The sequence below is a fragment of the Cervus canadensis genome, chromosome 7 (assembly GCF_019320065.1).
Source record: "Cervus canadensis isolate Bull #8, Minnesota chromosome 7, ASM1932006v1, whole genome shotgun sequence".
Taxonomy (NCBI): domain Eukaryota; kingdom Metazoa; phylum Chordata; class Mammalia; order Artiodactyla; family Cervidae; genus Cervus; species Cervus canadensis.
Window position 1 is genome coordinate 45,308,141 of NC_057392.1, and position 22,163 is coordinate 45,330,303.

The 22,163-nt window shown below is 39.9% G+C and overlaps 1 protein-coding gene across 15 annotated transcripts in view; it reads left to right on the top strand.

The window, feature by feature from the left end:
- The window catches only part of KALRN (kalirin RhoGEF kinase), a 671,401-nt gene that overhangs the window by 385,510 nt on the left and 263,728 nt on the right, over positions 1–22,163 (top strand). For 10 of the 15 annotated variants that reach the window (XM_043473179.1, XM_043473183.1, XM_043473173.1 and 7 more), the window contains exons 15-19: positions 382–548; positions 8,506–8,625; positions 13,434–13,652; positions 16,664–16,813; positions 19,353–19,467. In XM_043473179.1, coding sequence (XP_043329114.1) covers positions 382–548; positions 8,506–8,625; positions 13,434–13,652; positions 16,664–16,813; positions 19,353–19,467 — 771 coding nt within the window. The remainder of the gene's footprint in view (positions 1–381; positions 549–8,505; positions 8,626–13,433; positions 13,653–16,663; positions 16,814–19,352; positions 19,468–22,163) is intronic. The other 5 variants (XM_043473181.1, XM_043473184.1, XM_043473172.1 and 2 more) reach the window with 1 other exon arrangement.

Consider the following 22,163-nt stretch of genomic DNA (forward strand, 5'->3'; position numbering starts at 1 on the left):
TTGTTTCATATTTCCCAATGTAATCCAAAGGGAATATTCTGGGTGTAGGCAAACCACCCAGTAAGGACTGGTGTACGCGGTCTTGTCTAGGGATGGACTCCAGTAAACCACCTCTTTGACTCCAGTTAATAAGGAGCTGATCATCTGTTAAAGAGTTGTTCCCTGGCAAAGGATCAGTTAATCCAATAGAGATGGTATGCTTTGAGCATCTCAAACAAAGGCCCATTATGGTGATTTATCCCTTTTCACAGAGTGATATGCAGAGGTTGGGAGGGTACTGGTGATGTCTTTCCAAATTCCAGCTTTCATATGCATGTTGAAGGAAATGTAGTCTTTATGGTACTACCTGGTTTTTAATTGTTTACATTTTGTTTTAATCAGGGATTGAGTTAATCTGTGAAAAAGACATTGATCTGGCAGCCCAGGTACAAGAGCTATTAGAGTTTCTCCATGAGAAACAGCATGAGTTGGAGCTCAACGCAGAGCAGACCCACAAGCGACTTGAGCAGTGCCTCCAACTGCGGCACCTCCAGGCCGAGGTCAAACAGGTGAGCCTGGCCCTCCACCTTCAGCCTGGGCTTTCCAGTTGCTGAGTTTGGTCTGGGCCTGCTCCTGGTATGGGGTAAGGCTTACAGAGCCTCAGGTGTGACCAGAACTTAGGAATAGGTAAGTTAAGGAATGGTTGTATTAGCTTCTGAAAGCTAGTCTGCTGTCTATTGACTCTAATAAATAGATCTAATGGTCCAGTGGCTCAGACTTACATCCAAATGCATTATTTCTCTGGCATACAACAATCTAAGGAGAACATCTTCTCAGGGCTTTTCCAAGTTGTCCTCATCCTCAGTCACTGAATCTGTTCTCTTCCTTTCTGTCCTCGATCCTACATAGAGTTCATGGGAAAGGCAAAGCCTTTATCAATAGCCATATTCAGGCTTTAGAGCCAGACTGATTAATTTGGGGGCACCTATGTGTCTAGTAAGGACCTGACATATTCTTGATAATAAGTGGTAGCCATCATTCACTTCCCATTATTCTTTTCAGTGTGTTTGTGGTTCTTATAAGAAAATGTTCTTGCCACATTAAAGCCAATTTTAAAGAGTTCTTACCTGTATGAGACATGATACTATCTATTCTTCTAAAGGATATTCCTGTACCATTCCTAGGGATTTATAAGAACATATACACAATGACCAATGATACATTTTAAAAATACTACATATTTATATTATAAACAGACTAAATGGGAATTTTCAGCATAATGATTGGTAACTTCCTATTTAGACAAAGTGGGATTGAAGAAATCCAAATATAATTATAGTTCCACTTATTGAGTGTCATAGACCTTTTATACCTATCTCTTGATCAATCCTCACAACCGTTCTCTGAAGCAAATATTACTCTCTTTTCAGAGGAAGTCACTGAAGCTTAGCAAGGTCACCAGACAAAGGTCACACTGAAGAAATAACTCGCCATCACCTTCCACATGTCCAGGAGAACTTCCTGGCAGGGTAGATCCCATAGCACTTCAGTGTTTGCTTCTTCTGCTCCAGACTCTCCCAAGCAACCCGTTTCCCCTGCTTCCTCTAGGCAGAGCCCCGTCCAAAATATCATGTTCAGTAACCGCTAGAACTTTTAGATTTAAGTCTATTAATTTAGCACAGGGAACAAAAATATGTTTTATAATTATTTCTTTGTCCCTTTTATTCAAAGTATTCCTTGTTAATGCCTATGCTTTTATAGTTATTATATATTATTTATTATAATGTACAAAATTACCTTCTCTGCTCCCCTTTTTTTCCAATCAGTGCTGAGTCCTCACATTCTGTGCTAAAGATCCATCTTGAGCACTGGTGACATCACTGGGCCCTAAGCAAAGCCAGGTCACAGCACTGCCATCCAGGTTTTTTTCAATTTAATTATCCTGGGATCACACTTGATTGTCTGGAGACATGGAGACATGTTACTCGTGGTGACATGGTAGAAATCCTAGCAGGCCCAGAGTAGGGATGAGTTTTCAAATTCTGAATCTCTTGACAGAAATGATAGTAATTTCTTTCTTATGAGAAGTACTTTCTCATTTGTAATCTCAGTTTAGGAGAAAAAGCCCATGAGAGAGAGTGGTGTACCTTTACTTTACAAATGAGGAACTGAGGTGTACTATAAGATGAGTATTCCCGGGGCCTCGTGGCTGCTTAGCTGAAACTTGAGCCCAGGCCTCCGAAATCCAGACCTGGGAGTTCTCCTCTGCTCTTTGTTCATGGTCATCTCAATAAACTGGATAACAGGAAAATTATTCCTAATTGACTTTTTGAGATGGAAGTACCAGACCACTTTACCTGTCTCCTGAAAAACCTGCACACAGGTCAAGAAGCAACGGTTAGAACCAGACATGGAACAATGGACTGGTTCAAAATTGAGAAAGGAGTACAAGGCCGTATATCATCACCTTGCTTATTTAACTTACATGCAGAGTACATCATGTGAAATGCTGGGCTGGATGAATCACAAGCTGGAATCAAGATTGCTAAGAGAAATATCAACAACTTCAGATATGCAGATGATACCGCTCTAATGGCAGGAAATGAAGAGGAACTAAAGAGCCTCTTGATGAAGATGAAAGAGGAGGGTGAAAAAGCTGGCTTAAAATTCAGCATTCAAAAAACTAAGATCATGACATCTGATCCCATCACTTCATGGCAAGTAGCAGGGAAAAAAGTGGAAATGATGACAGATTTTCTTTCCTTGGGCTCCAAAATCACTGTGGATGGTGACTGTGGCCATGAAATTAAAAGACTCTTGCTCCTTGGAAAGAAAGTTATGACAAACCTAGATAGCATATTAAAAAGCAGACACATTACTTTGCCAGCAAAGGTCCATATAGTCAAAGCTATGATTTTTCCAGTAGTCGTGTGTGGATGTGAAAGTTGGACCATAAAGAAGGCTGAGTGTTGAACAGTTGATGCTTTAGAATTGTGGTGCTAGAATAGACTCTAGAGAGTCCCTTGGACTTCATGGAGATCAAACCAGTCAACCCTAAAGGAAATCAACCCTGAATATTCATTGGAAGGACTGAAGCTAAAGCTCCAATATTTTGGCCACCTGAATCGAAGAGCCAACTAACTGGAAAAGAGCTTGTTTCCGGGAAAGATTGAGAGCAAGAGTAAAAGGGGGTGACAGAGAATAAGATGGTTAGATAGAATCACCAACTCAATGAACATGAATTTGAGCCAACTCTGGGAGATAGTGAAAGACAGGGAAGCCTGGCATGCTGCAGTACATGGGGTCGCAAAGAGGTGGACATGACTTAGCGACAGAACAACAACAACATCATATAATTTTGCTTTCATTCTTTGTTTTTTATTTATTTTTGTTACAGAATTCATAGTAGAGACAACTTTCTAATTATGTTTTTTTTTACTGTGATGAAAATGGAAATGAAATTAATTTTTAACCTTCCAAGTATACATTCTGTACAGGATGGGGAGCTGAAGGATGATAGGTAGTTTGTCAAGTGGGGAAGTAGATTAACTATATATGGATCATCCAGGTTTGACTAATTGCATACATTCCCATTCAGTATTTCGTGAATTATAGAGCAAAAAAAAAGTTCTTCTGGAATTTGAAATTCCAGAAGAGGAAATTCTGAAATGAGAAAATTCCTTCTTCTTCTCTTCACCATGGCAAGAATGACACATGGGGGATTGTAGTTCAAAATGGTACTGGATGGCTGAGATCAGCCTTTAGGAAACCATGAAGGCCTTGGCAAAGGATATCAGCCCTTGCAGGTGCCGGGGGACTGCTGTTCCGTTAAAAGGCTTTATGCCTCATTAAACAGACTTGTTCTTCTTGTCAGCGTGGGCTCTTTCTTTAGGGAGTCTTCTAATCCAGTTTCAGAGAAGGCATTCGAGGTTTGATGGAAGTTGGTGGAGCAGGAAATATTGACTTGGAAACTGTTGACACTTGGAAAGAGGGAGTTAATTTAGATGTCAGTATTGATCATGTGAGCTAAATTTAGACACCAGCTTGAGAGTTTCTCTTCGGAATGTACTCTCAAAAACAAAAAACAAAAGGACACCTTAATTGAAGTGCCATTAATAGAGACAGAAAGGGAGAGGACAACAGTGTGTTATGTCTCTGTCATTATAGCTCAGAGGTTAAAGGTTTAGATTTGGCCTTCATAACCTATGTGCAGTTATACCACAGTTATATTAAACTGGGGCTCTGAGGAGCAATGATATCACAGACATTGACTAAAAATAATTTTCAAGTATTTAGAACAAATGAAACTGATTAATGCAACTGATTTGCTTTCTGAGGGATTACTTAGGACTTTGTATCTAAGATAAATGGCCCCAGCATCTCCAGAGAAATGCTGAGTCTTGAAGGGAAACCACTCCCCTGATTCCCATGGTCCAGGGCCCTAGACCACCCAGATACTCCCTTTCTTCTAGAAAAATTGTTAAGATTATTCTCCAGACCCCACAAAATGCTCTGATTGTTTTCCAGGAAAATTGCTACTCTGGTAAGGATGACCTCACATTTATTAGATAATTGAGGGAGATTTGAAAAACCTATTTAGTGGGCATAAAACTAAATGACTGCCCATATGTATTCCTGCAGAGCCATGCATTTAGCAGAAAATAGGCCAAAATGGATTTGTAGGATGTTGGAGCTCTGAGCTATGGGAAAATAAATTGTACTTATTTGTCTACTAAAAACATTGACTTAAATTATCCCTGTGGACTAAATACTGGCCAATATTTGGATATGATCAAGATAGGAATTTAAAACAAAGGAGAAAATATTACCTTCTCCTCATATTCTTATAGAAAATACCATTTAATTCTGTTCACTGTACATAAAAATTCAAAGGAGTTGGAGTAGTACCGAAAGATAGACAGCCATAGGGACAAGTATCATCCATTTGTTTCAAAATGGAGATAATTAAGAAGACACACAGTCAGAGTCCATAATATCATGAAAGATAAACATATATAATCTCATAAATTGTGAATTTTTTTAACTAAGAAATACTAGAAATATAACAGGCTCCCAGTTAACCACCTGAGAGGCTGACAGTTTCCCTGTGATTAGAGTTTCAGAAGTGACTGTGCCTTGTGATAAATCATCTGCAGTAGCAAGAGCCTCATAGGTTTCCTGTCAGTGTGACCTAGAGAACACAGTCATAGCCAAAGCAGCTTTCGCAACCTACGTGGGCACAGGGTCCAGCTTCCCCAGCTTAGGTGGCATCATCATTTTGGACATTCACATCCAGTTAACAAAATCCATCCTTCTCCTAAGTCAGGGTTATCTGAGCTTCCTTGGCCTAACGAAGCAGTAGATCTCTATGTTCAGTCCCCCCTCAGCCTGACTGAGCTGAATTGGTGACCTAACTCCCAAGTCCCCAAGCAGCAATACTCTTCCCAACCCTCATTTCTGCAGGGCTATGTTTCTGTGTTATCCTGTGGTTATAGAGACAGCCTCTGAATTTTGAAAGGAGTATGGAATATTATGGCTCCAAGTGACCTTTAAATACCATCTAACCTATTGGTAAACTATGGTCCAAGATGAATGATCTATGTAAAACGTGCATTTATAGGATTACATCTTATGGTTTACAAAATACTTTTACAGTAATTATTTCATTTCATCTATACCTTGTGATTTACCATTTTACAGATAAGAAAACTGAGCCTCGGGGAGATTAAATGATGTTTCAAAAGTCAAATAGCTCAAGATTAGTGGGGCCAATATTTCTCATGTTTGTTACAAAATTTCTTCTGCTACCTTTCTCTCATTTGGATGCTCACAGAGAATAAATAACCAATTTTATGAACCAGGAAGATAAATATGACAGTAATGGAAAATTATACCAACAAGAGTTATTGATCAGAGCCCAAAGACTGATGATAAGAAAATAGCTAAGTTATCTGTATCTCATCAGAATATAGAAATAAACTCTGCAAATACTAGAATATAAGTTGGTATTCCCAAACTCTTTTTCTTCTCATTGTGAAAGATATAATTGGAGAATCATAGTTAGGTTTGTCTCAAAACTAAAAATCACCACTATCAGCAGGCTTTGCATTTTACAGTATGCTACATCAACCCTGATACAGGAAGGAAAGATATCCTACCTTTACAGTTGAAAAAGCTGTGGCTCAGAGGAGTTAAGTGGCTTTACCAGGTAGAAACAAAGCCAGGTGTTTTGACTTAAGATTCTGTGTTCTTTAAACATGGTCTCAGTTCTGCTTCTAGGACTGAGTCCATGACTTCAACATGGGAGATTTGATTCTAGGAAGATAAAAATGCTTGTAGTTTAATCACTGGCATCAGTCCCACCCCTGAACCAAGTCATTGATTAAACTGCCATGCATTTTTGTCTTCCTGTGCACCCTTCGATAGCTCAGCTGGTAGAGCGGAGGACTGTAGTATCACATTTTTGTCTTCCTAAAATCAAATTTCCTATTTAAAGTCCTGGAATGCCTTTATAAACAACATTTGGGAAATAAAAATAACAAGGATATCAAGGATACGGCATGATTTAATGTAAGATGCAGAGACTAAAACCTATCATATTTCTAAATGGAGAATCTGGTAGATGGAGATCCCACAACTATAGCTATAACTAATGTTTTCAGTTGGCTGAAAACAGAGAAAAATATTCCAGTAAGACTCAAGAGGCCCAGAGGGAGTCAGATTGCCCCCCCCCCACCAAGCGTTGATTTGTGATGCACATTGAGAAAATGTTTCTCTGACACCCTCAAATGAATCCTGAACCAAGCAAGATGTGATGAATCATGGCAGAAGGACTCACATAGTTCAGAAATATAAATTATAAGCTCCATTTTCCAAAGGACTGAAGCATTTGGGCATGCAATCTGTGTATGCATGTACCCAAACTTACAGCCAGCTTTTAGAAATCATAAGCGCCTCTAGTCAGCCAACTACAGTGTACCAGTGGCATCAGAGATTTCACACATACACTCTGAACAGTTATTTCCTGCAACTAATTGCTTTACAGATTGGTATCTCATCCGCAATCTGCCAGACTGCCCATGAATTAACATCTCAGTCCAAATAGCCCAGCTTCAGTGGGATTTATGTCCCAATGTTATCCATGCACAATATGGCATCAGTCATTTTCTGCCCAAGGAGGACATTTGAGAAATGCCAGTGAGGGTTATGGAAAAGGAGACTAGGATTAGTATTTTTTAATTGTTTAACATGAGGAAGTTGAGAGAAGAAAAAAAAAATCTCTAAAACTCTGAAACAGATTATGATGTCTTCTGCTTTGCCTTGAGGGAACAGATGGATGGTATTTACTGATCTTGAAATTTCAGAAGAACTTTTATTTCCTCTCCAAGCAAACTCTCAGACTCTTGAATAAAGCAAATATTTGGCAATTTTCTGATGACCAGACACAAGGTAGACTTTCAAGGCCTAATACTTCCAGTTTGATTATTTCCACCAGACTCTATTAGCTGGGTAATTGCCACATTTCCATTTCAGCTAGGACTGTCTAGACAGTATCAGCTGTTTCTCCTTCTATTCTAATATTCTCTAGCTGAATTTTCTTTCCCCCAGTACTAAATTAAAGTCACCTAGAAATCTTCACCTAGAAATCAGCCTAGAAGTCACCTAGAAATCAGCCTAGCCATAACCTCTAAATACTTTAAATCAATTATAACATACTCTTCCATTTTCTGATGATCCAGTGTATGGGTGATTCATACTATTTTGCTTGGTTTCTTTTTCCTCCCTTTGGGTTGTTTAACCAATCAAGGCTAAAACTTGTCTACTCTTGGCTATTTTGCAAACCATAGGAGGCTGGACCCACTTTTCAGGTGTGACTTGGATATTTTCCACAGTAACTTGGATATTTTCACTCTTTCAAAAATGTTACTGCATACCTGTCATGTGAAAAGCACTATGCTCGGCACTATAATATGACTCATGTGTTAATCAAGTCTTCCAAAAGTTTACATTCTAATGAGGGGAGATGAAACATAGGTCAAAATAACCAAATAAGGCAGACTTTCGTGAGTGCTGTAGAATGGTCTGGTTTCACTAGATGATGAAGAGATTGTTTCTAATAGGTATGGTGAGATATAGATTTCAAGCAGTTGTTGGCCTTAAAAAAGGAAAGGATACCATACCGATATTCCATACATATGGAATTTATTTATTTTTACCATACTATGTTCCAGAAGGAACTTCAAAAACATACCTACAGTGCAATCAGATAAAGTAATGTTTAAATTAAGTAGCTGAGGAGACTGGGATTGAAGACTGATAAGGGTAGGAAAGAAAATGTGAAGCTTGGAATGAGATTGGTACTTAACAATAAATACCTTATGGCACAGGGATAAATATCTTATTCCAGATAAATTTGGAGAGAGTTTACTTATCCAGATCCTTCCTATCTTCTCTTCATTGTGGGTAGGTGATAGTGAGCTGTCTGACTGAAGGCCGTTCACCTGTGCTGTTGTCCCAACTCCCTAGGTCCTGGGATGGATCCGCAATGGGGAGTCAATGCTCAATGCCAGCCTGGTCAATGCCAGCTCTTTGTCTGAAGCAGAGCAGCTACAGCGGGAGCACGAGCAGTTCCAACTAGCCATCGAGGTAACACCCAAATCTGACTGCACTGTCCTCCCTTCCCTTCTCTGCTCTGCAACTTAGGCAGGATGATTCCTCAAGATGTGGGTTTTCCTTTATGTGGTGAAACCATTACTCTTTCTTGTGAAATGGGCCAGGTAGCTTCCTTATCACCCAGGAATTGGAGAAGCAAATCCAGGGCTTCATCACCCCAAGGAAGCCTGGTATTAGAAGACAAGTATTCACACTCCAAATGTGATCTTTTTTATTAGTACCTTTAACCTTCAAGGCCCCTGGTCCATTGAGTCTTTTAATACCTTATGATCTATGCATCATGTGAAAATATAAAGCTAAAAGGTTAGAAGTCACTTCCAGTTGAAGCTCACTCAGAATTGAGGATAAACAACTGTAGAAGTCATTAGTAAATTAGAATTCCATTTTTAAACATTTGATTTACATGTAACATTTAGATTTCATTGTCAAATCTGCCTTTTAACAACAGCAGTGAACACAGGAGTGGACTGCACTAGAGAGTTTGTTTCACTGAAAGTAGTTGTTCAATAATGCTGGTGTAAGTCATATTTAAAGAATAAACTAAAATCAGAACTTTACCAACCAAGGCTATTTTAAAATAAAATTCCACTTGTGATAGTCTAATATGAATTTTTTTCTCGCTTTAAATAATATCTTTAATTATCCTTTGTACTGGAACATTTCCTTCCCAAAGAGACTTGAGCTGATTGCTCTAGAACAGTATGGGGAAAGAGTAGGAAATGGGACATGGGAACTATGTTAAAAATAAGTTCAGTACCAATGGGAAAAGAGATAAAGAAAGAAAACCTCGAAGACCTGCATCACTTGTGGTTCAGTACAGAACTTAACCCACTTTTGAGTGTGTAAGAAGTGCAAAGGTATTGTCTTCTACTAAAGAAACACAACAATGATAAAATCTTAACTGTCTGTGTCATTAAGTTTATCTTTAATACAGTGATCCAACTGATTGCTAGCCATTTTTAAACTAGTACTGATGGATTTCAGCCATTTAATTTTTGAAAAGCTTTCTTGTATGTGAAAATGTAGCATTAACATGAATGTCATACTTCTCTAAGATGTTTGATAACATCTTAGGAAATATTGCATTTTACCGGCACACCCAAATATTAGGATGTTAGGATCTATTCATTGTAAAGGAAAACTCAAGATTGAGATTATAATAAAAAATTAGGCCCACAGTGGTCAAAGCCCCATTGAGAGGCAGCAATGAAGAAAATGAAAGTTGGGCAGTCACGTTCAAGGCTTGACATGAACCTGTGAGAGATGCTAGGCAAAGAAAGGACAGCTCTTAGCCATATCTCCTCCTTATTTATCTTGAATGTGGAAGTTTACCTGCCCTGCCAGGTAATTCAATTTTCAGTCCCTTAATTAGATGTTGGGGTAGAAAAACCAAGTGTTGTGACACACTTGAGCATCTCAATGAACTAGTAGAAAATAATGGGTAAATCCGTTAGTAATGTTACTGAAATAACTAAATTCTATCTGACTTGCTTATGCAATATATACAAATTTGTATTAGATGATGTTGCATCCTTACAGAATAAAGGCTTACTAAGCATCTGTGTCTCTAATTTCATGGATGCAACTTGATCAAATATTCCTAGGATATATGTTGAGATATAAACCCCTTTAGAGTTTGTGGACTCAAGAGGATGTAACAAAACAAATAGGATTTCTGGTAGATCTTGGGAATGGAAGGTAGGCAGGGTCTGCAGCTTGGCTAGAATAATGACAAGAACAGAGCCAGAATTTCAACATATGCTCCTTCTACAGGTGGCATTATGCTTCTCTCTAAATATGTCAATTTAGACCAGGTTCTGCACTGGGGGAACAGATGCCAGGTAGGATGTAAGCAATTTGATAGGAGATTTAACTATAGCCTGGTTTTATTTAACCCATTTTGATATGGTCCTTACAGTGACAGGGAACATAATTTGACTTCTTGGGCCCTAAGAAAGAACCCTGGCCTCTAGAAGGGAAAATAAAATAGCTCTATGTAAGACAATTATTGTTAGAACTAAGACTCTTTTGAGAGTAAAAGTGGGAATTAATAATAACTAAGTCAGAAAAATCAGCATGGCCTAGAACTCTCATGGGAAAACCAAGATGTTTGCTCTCCCTAGGTTAATTGGCTTCATCTGTCTGAAGGTTTTGGTCTCCTTAAAGAAGGTCAGAATGTTTACCTTAAGTATCCCTGGTTACAGAAAAACTTCCCCAGAGCCATTCAGAATGCAGAGCAGTAGACAGCTCTCCAGAAATACAGCTTTACAGATTCGTATTTTGTTAGTATCCAAATGTTGTGGCTGATGTGTCTTTAAGAACTGGGAACTTCATAAAGGCACTCTTGATTTTATACCCTGCTTTTTAAAAATCCATTTTTATTTGAATTCTTCTTATGCATTCTGAGCATAAGCACTAAGACAGTAATTAAAACTGGATAATAAATTCAATTGATTTGGTTTGGTTTTCTTCCATGTCCTCCTACTAAATATGAACATCCTTGATAATCCATGTCTCAAAGACATAGCACTCAATAAGATTAGATAATAGTAGAAATAAATGCAAAATAATGACTCAAGTTTAGTGAAGCAGAGATTATGTCATATGTGTAAGAGTTTATCATTTAGGAAATTAAAGGGAAGAAGAGGCTCCCAGGACTATTAGATATTAATGAGTTTCAGAATAAGGAAGAGGATTTGTTACATAGCATAAATTGTGAGAAAATTAAAGTTACTCCTCTACTCTGAGAAAAGGGTACAATAAAGGTTTAAGATGACAATTATATGCTGGTTTTATATATTGAGGAGAGACAAGATAATTATCAGAGTCACTAATTCCACTTGGTGAGCCCTTCCTCTGAATGAGAAACTGTAGATACCATTCTAATTGCTAGATATGAAGTGATGTGGTGTGATATGGTGGACATAAGTTTGGGAATAGGTCAAACCTGAATCTGATTTCATCACTTCCTTGTATGTACATTTCTGGGCAAGTACCTTGATCAACCTGAGCCTTAGTTTCTTAATCTGTAAAGTGGGAATAAGAATATCCACCTGTAGTAGTGTCCTAAGAACTAGAAAAATTCATAAGTACAGTGCCTAGCACAGAATATACACATGACTAAATGGCTTTTAAAGAGATTTTTTAAAACAGTCCTTGCGTTAAGAGTTTCATTAAGTAGGGAAAATCAGTCAAGTGTTAGATGGGTGATATAGGCATTCAGAAGAGGGTAGTTTTTAGTAAGTCTCAGGCTATCCAGAAAGGTCTTTTTTGAAGGAGGTCAGAGCTGAGCTGAGTGTCCAAGGGAATAGATGAGAACTCTGTGGAAGTGAACCAAAACCAAGAATGGACCTGAGGGTACTTCTACATTTAGAAGACAGGAAAAGAAAATGGTACTAATAAGTAAAACAGAGAAAGAAACCAAAGATTTGTAATGGATTATTTCTACTTGTTAGTTTATTTTTTCTAACTTCATGTAGCAATTAGGAAGATTGCTACATGATAAGAATGTGCTCATCAGGACTGAAGGCTGAATCAGTGGCAAAGTAAGGGAATAAAGGAGTGTAGGTTGCTGTAGGAGGTCTTGCTAACATAGCTAATACTGAGGACAGATTCAGCAGAGGGGAAAGCACAGCCAGAAGGTAGTTGATAGGCTCTGTAGACTGCAATTTGGGATGAAGGTAAAGGGGGAGGTAGATGTGAAAAGAAGGGAGGTTGTATTCACACACAGGCAGTACTTGAATGGATTTACTCTGGGGAACTGTCCCTGCACTGCAGCCCAAGAAGAGCAGAAATCATTCAGGAGTAAGGTGCTGGTCTTCTAGCTGCTCTTTTCCACTGTCAGCTAAGCTATCCTTTCCTGAAAGTGCAAAGGCCAAATTCATACTATGTCATTGGGTTGAAATGATCCCAGTAGCTGAAGTTGGGTTAATATTAGCTGGTTGAAGTCATATGGCTCATCCACATCAGTCTTTTATTTTAATAAATTGTATTTATTTGGCTGTCTCCCTGCCACCCAGTTCTCCAACTTATTCTCCCCACCTCCTTCAGTTAAAGTGAACTCAGAGGATGCAAACCACATTTACCCTGAATAAGAAAACAAACCTTCTGCAGTATAGATTATCCTAAAGGCAAACGTAAATAATGTAGTAATGCAGGATTATATGTTAAACTGAATTATCTTCTGTACTATTCTGTTCCCTTGGTAACTAAGAGATGGTGTAAGATTCTACTCTCCTGCTTTACTAACCTGTCAAATGTCTTCCTTCTACTAGAACCGTTTTGAAAATGATCATTCATGTTTAAAATGATTGCATTGTTCGTTGAGACTTGTATTACATGGGGATTTTTTTATGTGCTATGTTTATTTGATCTGTAGAGTAGGACTATAGCAATAGCCTCCTCTGAAAACTGATGATGAATAATTTTATGATTAGATTTGAAAAGGAGATTTAATTAATGTTTGAGTCAATCAGGAAGCAGATTTTTACACAACTGTGTTTCTCTAGCACAGAAACTAAAATGTCTTTAAAACGAAGAGTGATGCAAATAAATGAGAATGGGGTAGGGACAGGAGTTAGGGACCTGAGCAGTTAGTTAATGAAAACGTTTGATATTCGTTTTTAAAGTATGCTTTTAAAACAGTGATGACAACATGTTTGAATCAGTCATTTAAAGCTCTTTAACTTTTCTGCATCTTTCCACTCACGCCTCACTCCACCCCTTCCCATACCACGCCTGGGTTGTTCCCACGGACCTCTCTCTCCTCCCCTTGTGCCCAGTCCCTCTTTCATGCCACTTCCTTGCAGAAGACACACCAGAGTGCCCTGCAGGTTCAGCAGAAAGCTGAGGCACTGCTCCAGGCTGGCCACTATGATGCAGATGCCATCCGGGAATGTGCTGAGAAGGTGGCCCTCCACTGGCAGCAACTCATGCTCAAGATGGAAGACCGACTGAAATTGGTCAATGCCTCAGTGGCCTTTTATAAAACTTCTGAGCAGGTGAGGAAGAGGGCTGTGTGGGCCTGAGACCAATGGAGGGCAGTTTTCTGCCACACGTGGCAAATATGTAGGATCTACCTTAGCAAGAAGCCAATCCTCTCAGCACTAGCCTATGAAATGCACAGGAGAGTACAAGAATGATTTGTGGAAATACCATGGTTTGCTTCTGTATAATTATTTCCATTAAAGGAGTGGACCATGTGATTTGTTTCTTATAAATTTCTCAAACTCACTAGATGTAGGTGTTGAAGTAGAAATTGGATGGGCATATGCTGAATGCTAGGTTTCAGTGATATACCAGTTAGCTCTGGCCACAATAATGCTGTATAACAAATCACCCCCAAACCCAGTGGTGTAAAACAATAAACATCTATTTTTGCTTAGGTATCTAGTATTCAGCTGATCTTGGCTGAGCATAGTAAAACTAGGCTCCAAGCTACAGGTTGGGTCTAGATCTCTTCCTGTATTTGTCTTCCTTCTTGACTAGCAGATATTTGAGCCACATTTATGGTGAAAGGCAGGGGTGTAAGAGCCCAAAATCTAGTGTGCAAGTGCATTTCAAGTTTGCCTGTATCCCATGCTGTAACATCCTTTCAGTCCAAACAAGTCACGTGGCCAAGCCAACATCAGTGAAATATGCCTCCTGTGAGGACTGTGAAAAGAGAGTGATGAGTTATTGAACACAGTTTAATCTACCACAATAGGGAACTGTGCACTGCTTGAAAAACATACAGTTCTTTCATTCATGGGATTCCCAGTCTCGTACAGGAAATACAGCTCTCTGTCATTAGAGAACTGTGAGCCTAACTAGTAGGATGGTGCAGCTGTGGAAGAAAAGGCAGGAGATACCTACTTCAGGGCCATAAAGTTGCAAACTCATTGTTAATATATCTGTACAGTAATATGTACAAGGGTTAAGAGGCTTTTTAAATGATTTGGGTGCTGTTGTGGGACTCTTTTCATGAAATAGATGTTTAAGACAGGATAACTCCCTGGTAGAAATAGATCAGAGAAATGTTTAAAGGGGCCATGGGAAAGTCTGTCTCGGAGCGGGTCTAACCTGTCTGTCAGTGGGCCCTGCAGCCAGCATTCATCTTTACACCTTCTCTCAGTCCTCCTTTCAAGCATTTCAGAGAGATGGTGTCTTAGATGGCCTCAGAAGTGAGAGCAGAAGACTAACATAATGAAGAGCTTCTCCAGTTGATTTATAAATTAAACACAGCCCAGTCACACCTCAGCAAGCTTTTTTAAAAATAGAAATTGATATGCTAATTCTAAGATTTACACAGATATGTGAAGAACCTAGAATAGCCAAAAACAATCTTGACAAAGAACAACACTGGAGGCTTTATACTACCTGACTTTAAGACTCTAAAGCTGTAGTGATCAAGACAAAATGGTAATGATGTGAGAACAGACACAATGGAACAGAGTAGAGGTTCCAGAAGTAGACCCACATATATAGTCAATTGATTCTTGAAAAAGCAATCAACAAGTAAAGTTTTTTAAAGAAATGGTGCTGGACAACTGACTGTCCATATGAAAAAAATGAGGCTTAATCCCTTTGTAATATCATATATAGTTTTTTGTTTGAGATGGCTCAAGATGCTGAAGGGGACAAAACACTAGTCAGGAAATGTGACCCTGAACTGACCTTACCAAAGGTCACTTTATCTCTCTAGATTTTTGATTCTTCACCTATTAAATTAAATGACTTATACTGGGTAATCTTTCCATTTCTTCTAGCTCCCAAACTGATTGGTTTTAAAACTAATACTACCTTGGTACAGGTGTTAATCACTCGTTTTCTTAAAGTTGTTGCATGTGTATAATCTGTTTTCTCTCAAGATGTGAGCCTCCTGCTTGTTTTGAGGCCTTGCCTCAAGAGAGATGTGTGGTGCTAAAAAAACTAGCTGGAATTCAGGGATAGGCCTTCTCATGGCATGGGAAGCATGTTGGCAATGGGGGTGTTCTGCTTTGGACATCTTTCAGCTTATTTTTCAGTTCAGTTCATAACTCATAAAGCATCCTATCCAATGCCACGTCGCTTACCAAAAGAGATGACTTTCTCAGATAGAAGAGGTCAAGGATCGTTAGAGCCACTTTCCCCTGCCGCCCTAGCCAGGCAAGTAACCATAGATTGTTGAAGGAAAGTATAGAAATGGTTTCTATTTTCTGCATCCTTCCTTAATCCCTGACACTAGGCTGCGCTGTGTCTCCTATTGATGCACTCAACCTCACTATCCTTCCAAGCCCCATTTGAAATGCTTGTGGTCTTTTGAATTTGCCTATAAGGTCAATTAAAGCATGGCCTCCCAGACTGTTTAGAACTGAAAAACCATTTTAACTATCTTTTAAGTTAACCCGAATTTGTTATTCCTCTGAAAGAAATGTACATTTTGCAATAGCAGGCCTGGAGATGTCATTGCTTTATGGTAGCACCTTGAAACGTTTTTGTTGGAATATTTTTGCCAGGGAGAGGAAAGATAGCATTCACTTATGGTCCATAAAGCACACAACATAGGCAACTTCCTCCTTTACCTCTACTTGAGGCTACTTCCTGTAGGACAAGTACAGATGGCTGGGCAACTCAAATATCTTCCCCAAACTTCCTTTTCCTGTTCCACCTAATTCATAGGTTATCATAAGATTATAGCAAGTTAATATATAAAAACACTTTGAAACTCCCCAAATTACTAGTCTTTCCTCCTTTCTTGCTGTGTACACTATCCCTAGGTGATGTCATCAATCCCTGTAGCCTTCAACCATCAGCTGTCAGAAAATGATTCCAAAGTCCATACCTCAGTTGTAATCTGTCTTCCAAGTTCCAGACACTGGATTCTCACTGCCTCCCGGACTTTTTCTTAGACATCTCAGGGGTACTGCACACCTAAGGCCACAAATTGGATTTTGAATGAAAAATGTCATTTACAATAGGGGTCTCTAAGCTAATGGTCCTTATAAAATACTTCTTAAACAATTACTAAGTCTTTTCATCCATGATTCATTAGGTCTGTAGTGTCCTGGAGAGCTTAGAGCAAGAATACCGAAGAGATGAGGACTGGTGTGGTGGACGAGATAAATTGGGGCCAGCAACAGAGATCGACCACGTCATTCCACTCATCAGTAAACATCTGGAACAAAAGGAAGCCTTTCTTAAGGTCAGAACACATTGTCATCCAAGTTCTGGGACTTTGGCCTTGTTTTTCATCTACTGTCTCCCTTTCTCGCTGTCTCCCCCTCCTTCTCCTCCTCCTCCTCCCCTCTTCCTCCTTTCTGCCTCTGTCTCTCTCTGTCTCCTCCTCCTCCTCCTCCCCTTCCTCCTCCTTTCTGCCTCTGTCTCTCTCTGTCTCCTCCTCCTCCCCTTCCTCCTTTTCTGCCTCTGTCTCTCTCTGTCTCCTCCTCCTCCTCCCCCTCCTCCTCCTTTCTTTCTCCTCTGCCTCTGTCTCTTTCTTTCCCTCTCTCTCTCACTGCTTCGCGTGGGCTTCCCACACCCCTGTATTTTCTAGTTTCTTATCTAAGGGGAGTCATTTGTAGAGAGGACATTTGAAAGGTTGAAAAGTTACACTTCAAACATTATTTCTCTCAACACTTTTTGTATAATTAGGTAATTAGAATGCTCCATTTCTGCTGGTGCTGTGTACAAATATCCTGATATCCCATTGATGTTTACTGAGGAAAATACATACTTTCACTTAGTTATGTTTTATCTGTAAAAATATTTTAATTTAAATATATAAGCCTAGATAGAAAACTATTAAAATACATCTTTTATAATTGGATGACACAAAATTTAGGGCAAGAGTTTTAAAAAATATGTTTAGACATTTATTTATCAATCTAACAGTTACCAATTACCAATAAATGTGACACTGTTTATTCTGTGTTATTCTGTGAAGAGAGAATTACCTAGCTTTCCCAGGGGAGAAACACAGTCCAGCTCTCAACAGCTTTTAGCTGGTGTGGGAAGACCTCCTAAGCCTGTTTCCTTCTGCCTTTGATCTTCTCTCTGACAGAGCCTTCAGTGTGAAAACTTTTCCAAAGGCTCCATTTACTCTCAAATTCCTTGCTTTCATGTTCTGCTTCCTTTCAGGTTTCTGAAAGCACATTGGAGAATTTTTATACTCTAACATGTTGCCACTCATTTTCTACAATTCTGTAATTAACTGCTTTTCTTTTATTAGGGGTTTTCTCTACTTGACCACCTCTTTAAGTTTTATTTTTATTCTCTTTTAAAGATGACCTCCTGCTGCTCTCCTCCCGTCTATCTAGTATCTGCCCCTGCATTTGATCAGAACCCTTAGTAATCAGCTCTTACTAATAAGATTAAATAGAAATTCTTCCATATAGGGCTTAAGATGATTTTAAAAGTCTTCCCTCTGATAAAACAAAGTTTAAAATGAAACAATTTAAGTAGAACATGTCAAAGTTTTTAAATAGAGGTATAAAGGTATTTCTTCATAAAATTAAATGATTTTTTTGAAGAAGGAAAAAAAAATGTTCTGATGTTTTCCATATGTGTCTAAAACCATAGTTGAGAAACTCTGTTGTTGTAGGAATTACAAGCCCAAAAGACAGAAGATTAAGCTCTCTGCTTGTATACATTAGTTGATGAATTTTGGATTCTTTAGCTTTGGACCACTATCCAGCTGTTAAATTCATGGGCCTCAGGGTGGTAGGACCATGAGCAATCTTACCAGAGCTCCCAGAAACTGTTATTGTGCAAGCAACATTTAAAATAATTTTTTAACATGTAATTTGTAGAATCAGATGCGAAATATAAAAAAGCTTAGTTTTTACCATATGATTTGTAGAATCAGATGCTAAGTATAAAAACGTTTAGAAGTTAACAATTTTGTTTAGAGATAATTTAGTCCTGAAATCTGTGGACTGAAAATTAATGGAATAACATGTATTACTTCTACCAACAGGAAAAATACTGCTTTGTAAAGAAATTTCAGAAAATCTCTAGTCTTGAGAGAAACTAGAAGCACTGTATCAGTAGACCTAGATTCTAGTCCTGACTTGCTCATGACTCCTGCTCTTGCTGGGCCCCAGCCTCCAACCGGTACAGCAACATGGGACAAACCTGTCCTCTCTGCTACCCACTGCTCTTATGAGCCTTAAGGGGGTGGTACAATGGCTGTTACTCTTTTACATGATATATTGTGCCCAGCAGTAGGATGTTTATTAATTTTATTGAGGTAGAGGTGGGTTTTATGGACAAACATGTTTCTAAAATGTGGGTAATTTCCATTTATATTTGGAACGTGTGGTTAATAGGTTTGATTACTGAATTTGCTTTCTCGAGTCTAAATTAAGCTAATGTTAAAGTGGCTTACACCAAGGTCATATACGAGGGACTCTTATATGTGGCAGAAGGAAATCAGCCTGAAAGTGATGGTGGTCATGCTGAATCAATACATGTAGTAGTCAAGGAGTAGCTGATTTCTTTTTTCGCTTGTGATGGAAAGGAGAGAGGAACAGGGAGCTTTTCTTTGTTAAGCTTTTCACTTAAAGGAATAAGTGAGCCTCTTCCATTAGAACTGCAACATCCATGTTGCTCCAGTTGGCCTCCAGGACTCTGTTCACCCAGAGCCCCAGAAGCTTCATTGCCAGCATCCCTTCTCTGGTGTCTTAGATCATATGTACCTCTGGACTGGGACTTACGTGTGGGACTTCACACTTTGTCTCTCTCAGGCCTGCACCCTGGCACGGCGGAATGCTGAGGTCTTTCTCAAGTACATCCACAGGAACAACGTCAGCATGCCCAGTGCTGCCAGCCACACCCGAGGACCTGAACAGCAAGTGAAAGGTCAGTGTGAGCCCTGCCAACCTGAAGCCATTCCAGCCACATGGACCAGAGCTTGGTACCTGGTCTTCATGTGACCTCAGATTTCCTGGTTCTTCTCCTTAGATAAGAAAAAGTGTGATGTGGGATGGTATGGATAGTGGCAATTCATCATGCATCAAAATTTGGAATGGGAAAATGACTATAAAATTTCCCCAAATATATTTTGTTTTATCTTAAAGTTTCAGTTCAGTTCAGTTCAGTTCAGTCGTGTCCGACTCTGTGCGACCCCATGGATTGCAGCACGTCAGGCCTCCCTGTCCATCGCCAACTCCCGGCATTTACCCAAACTCATTTCCATTGAGTCAGTCATGCCATCTAACCATCTCATCCTCTGTCTCATCTTCTCCTCCTGCCTTCAATTTTTCCCAGCATCAGGGTCTTTTCAAATGAGTCAGCTCTTCACATAAGGTAGCCAAAGTATTGGAGTTTCAGCTTCAACATCAGTCCTTCCAATGAACACTCAGAACTGATCTCCTTTAGGATGGACTGGTTGGATCTCCTTGCAGTCCAAGGGACTCTCAAGTGTCTTCTCCAACACCACAGTTCAAAAGCATCAATTCTTCTGGGAGGCTACATTCCATGGGGTCCCAAAGAGTCAGACACGACTGAGCGACTTCACTTTCATTATTGGTGGAATCACTTACTCTTGACCTTACAGAAATTAGCCTTTGAGTGGGTGAAGAATTTAACAAATGTCATCTTGACACAGCAGAGCAATACAACTCCGGAGACCAGGGCTAGGGAAGGAAGTGATACAGGCTTGGCAAGCTGCTAAGGGGACAGTGGGAAGCTTGGACCTCTTTTAGGAAGGGCCTCTCTCCTGCTTAAGGGGCTCAGGAGGTGGCAAGATCAGAGGACACCAGGAAGAATTAAAACTTAGGAATCAAAGTTCCCTACAGAGAAGAGAGAAGAAGGATTCCTTTTCCAGATGTGCTATCCTGTTTGCAGCTGAGGGGCCCTGTGGGTGGCTGGCATTATGTCACCTTTCCCTTCCTGCAGATTTTTTCAGATTTTTCACAGACATCTGTGTTCTGATGTCTAAATGTGACTTGAGTGAGGCCAGCTACCTGCTGAGAGCAAGCGTGCCCCACCTCTGCCCCAGTGTGCCAAGAGTGGCAGCCTCCCAGGGAGAGCAGAATGTGTCACATCTTGGTCGGGGCCAGGGCAGGGTATGCCCTCAGGAAAGCTTACAAGAGGGGCAAAAATGAAACCTGAAGCTCATTAGGACATCCACCTAAGCTGGGCTAATTCTCTCAGCCACCACGGAGGGACCTCAGTGAACAAAGCTCTGACTTGGAGACAAAAGGACTAAAGGTAACACAGGTTCTCACTGTCTTTGCCCAGTTGTAGCTTCCACCTTAGCAGAGACCTATAACCTCTTCTGTATCCATTTCCTTTTCACCTGCTGCATGGGCCCAAAGCCAGTGCCACTAGTTTTTCTTATAGGAGCAATTATTACTATATAACAACCCCTGAAATTCAGTGGCCCACAACTGTAAGCATTTATTGTTCATTGACTGCATTGCCTGGGGACCAGTTGCCTTGGCTGGGCTCAACAATGCCCTTCTGCTTGAGACTGCAGGTCTGGCTGGCTTGGCCCCTTCACCACAGGATGGGTTCTTGTCTGCTCCATGTGGATTAATTCTGGGATCTTGTTGAAGGGGCAGTGGTCACCAAGGAGAACTTCTTAGGGAGGTAATGGCAGAGATCAAAGGGGCAAGGTTGAGTGCACAAGCACACTCCAAGCCCCTGCGTGTGTCCTATCAACGACCCACTTGCCAAAACAAGTCACATGACCAAGTGTGAGGTCAGGGGTGAGGAAGTACACTTGGTCTCTTTGGGGGAGGAACTAAAAAGCTATATAATAAGAGCATAGATATAGGGAGAGATCAATAATAGGGACCCATATAAGTTCTCAGCCTAAGGGAGAAGAGACAGATTCTATCCTTTGAGAGTTAAACTTCCATAGTGCATTAAAAGTTCACAAAAAATCAACGAACACTACAATTTGGGCTGTGCCCTCTGTGTAGAGCACACTGTACCAAGTCCAAGCTTGCTCTGCTTGCCCCATGAGCCAGTAGCCCTAGAAGATGGCAGACTAATGTCTCAAAATAACAGTCTTATTGGGGTATCAATACTGGGTTCTTTTATAGATCAGAGATGAGAGGAGGTGAAAAAACAAAGTATAAGGGCCATTAATCTTGCAAATATCTCCTATAATGGCAAGCCTCAGCCAGGGAATGTGTTGATTTCTTCCTTCCTGCCATCCACAAGTGGACAGGATTCTGAGCAAAGGTACTTTAGTTTAACAGTCAGGCAGAGGGGCAGGACTCTCTGAGGCAGACCATTAGGGGTGATTATGGATTATTATTATAATCCATTATGGATTATAATAAGAAAACCAACGAAAAGCAAGTCAAAGAAACAGTTCCAACCATGCAGTCAGAATTGGCTTTTCCCTGCAACATAACTTGTGCTTTATAGTCCCAATAATGTGGGTGCCCAAGGTAGCTAAGAACAAAGGCTCTGAAGTCATAAAGTTCTACCCTTTTCCATAAGAATGACCTTGGGCCAGTTACCTACCCTCTCTAAACCTCAGTTTCTTCATCTGTAAAGTGGAGATGATAATGGTCCATGCATAACGAGGTACTATGAAA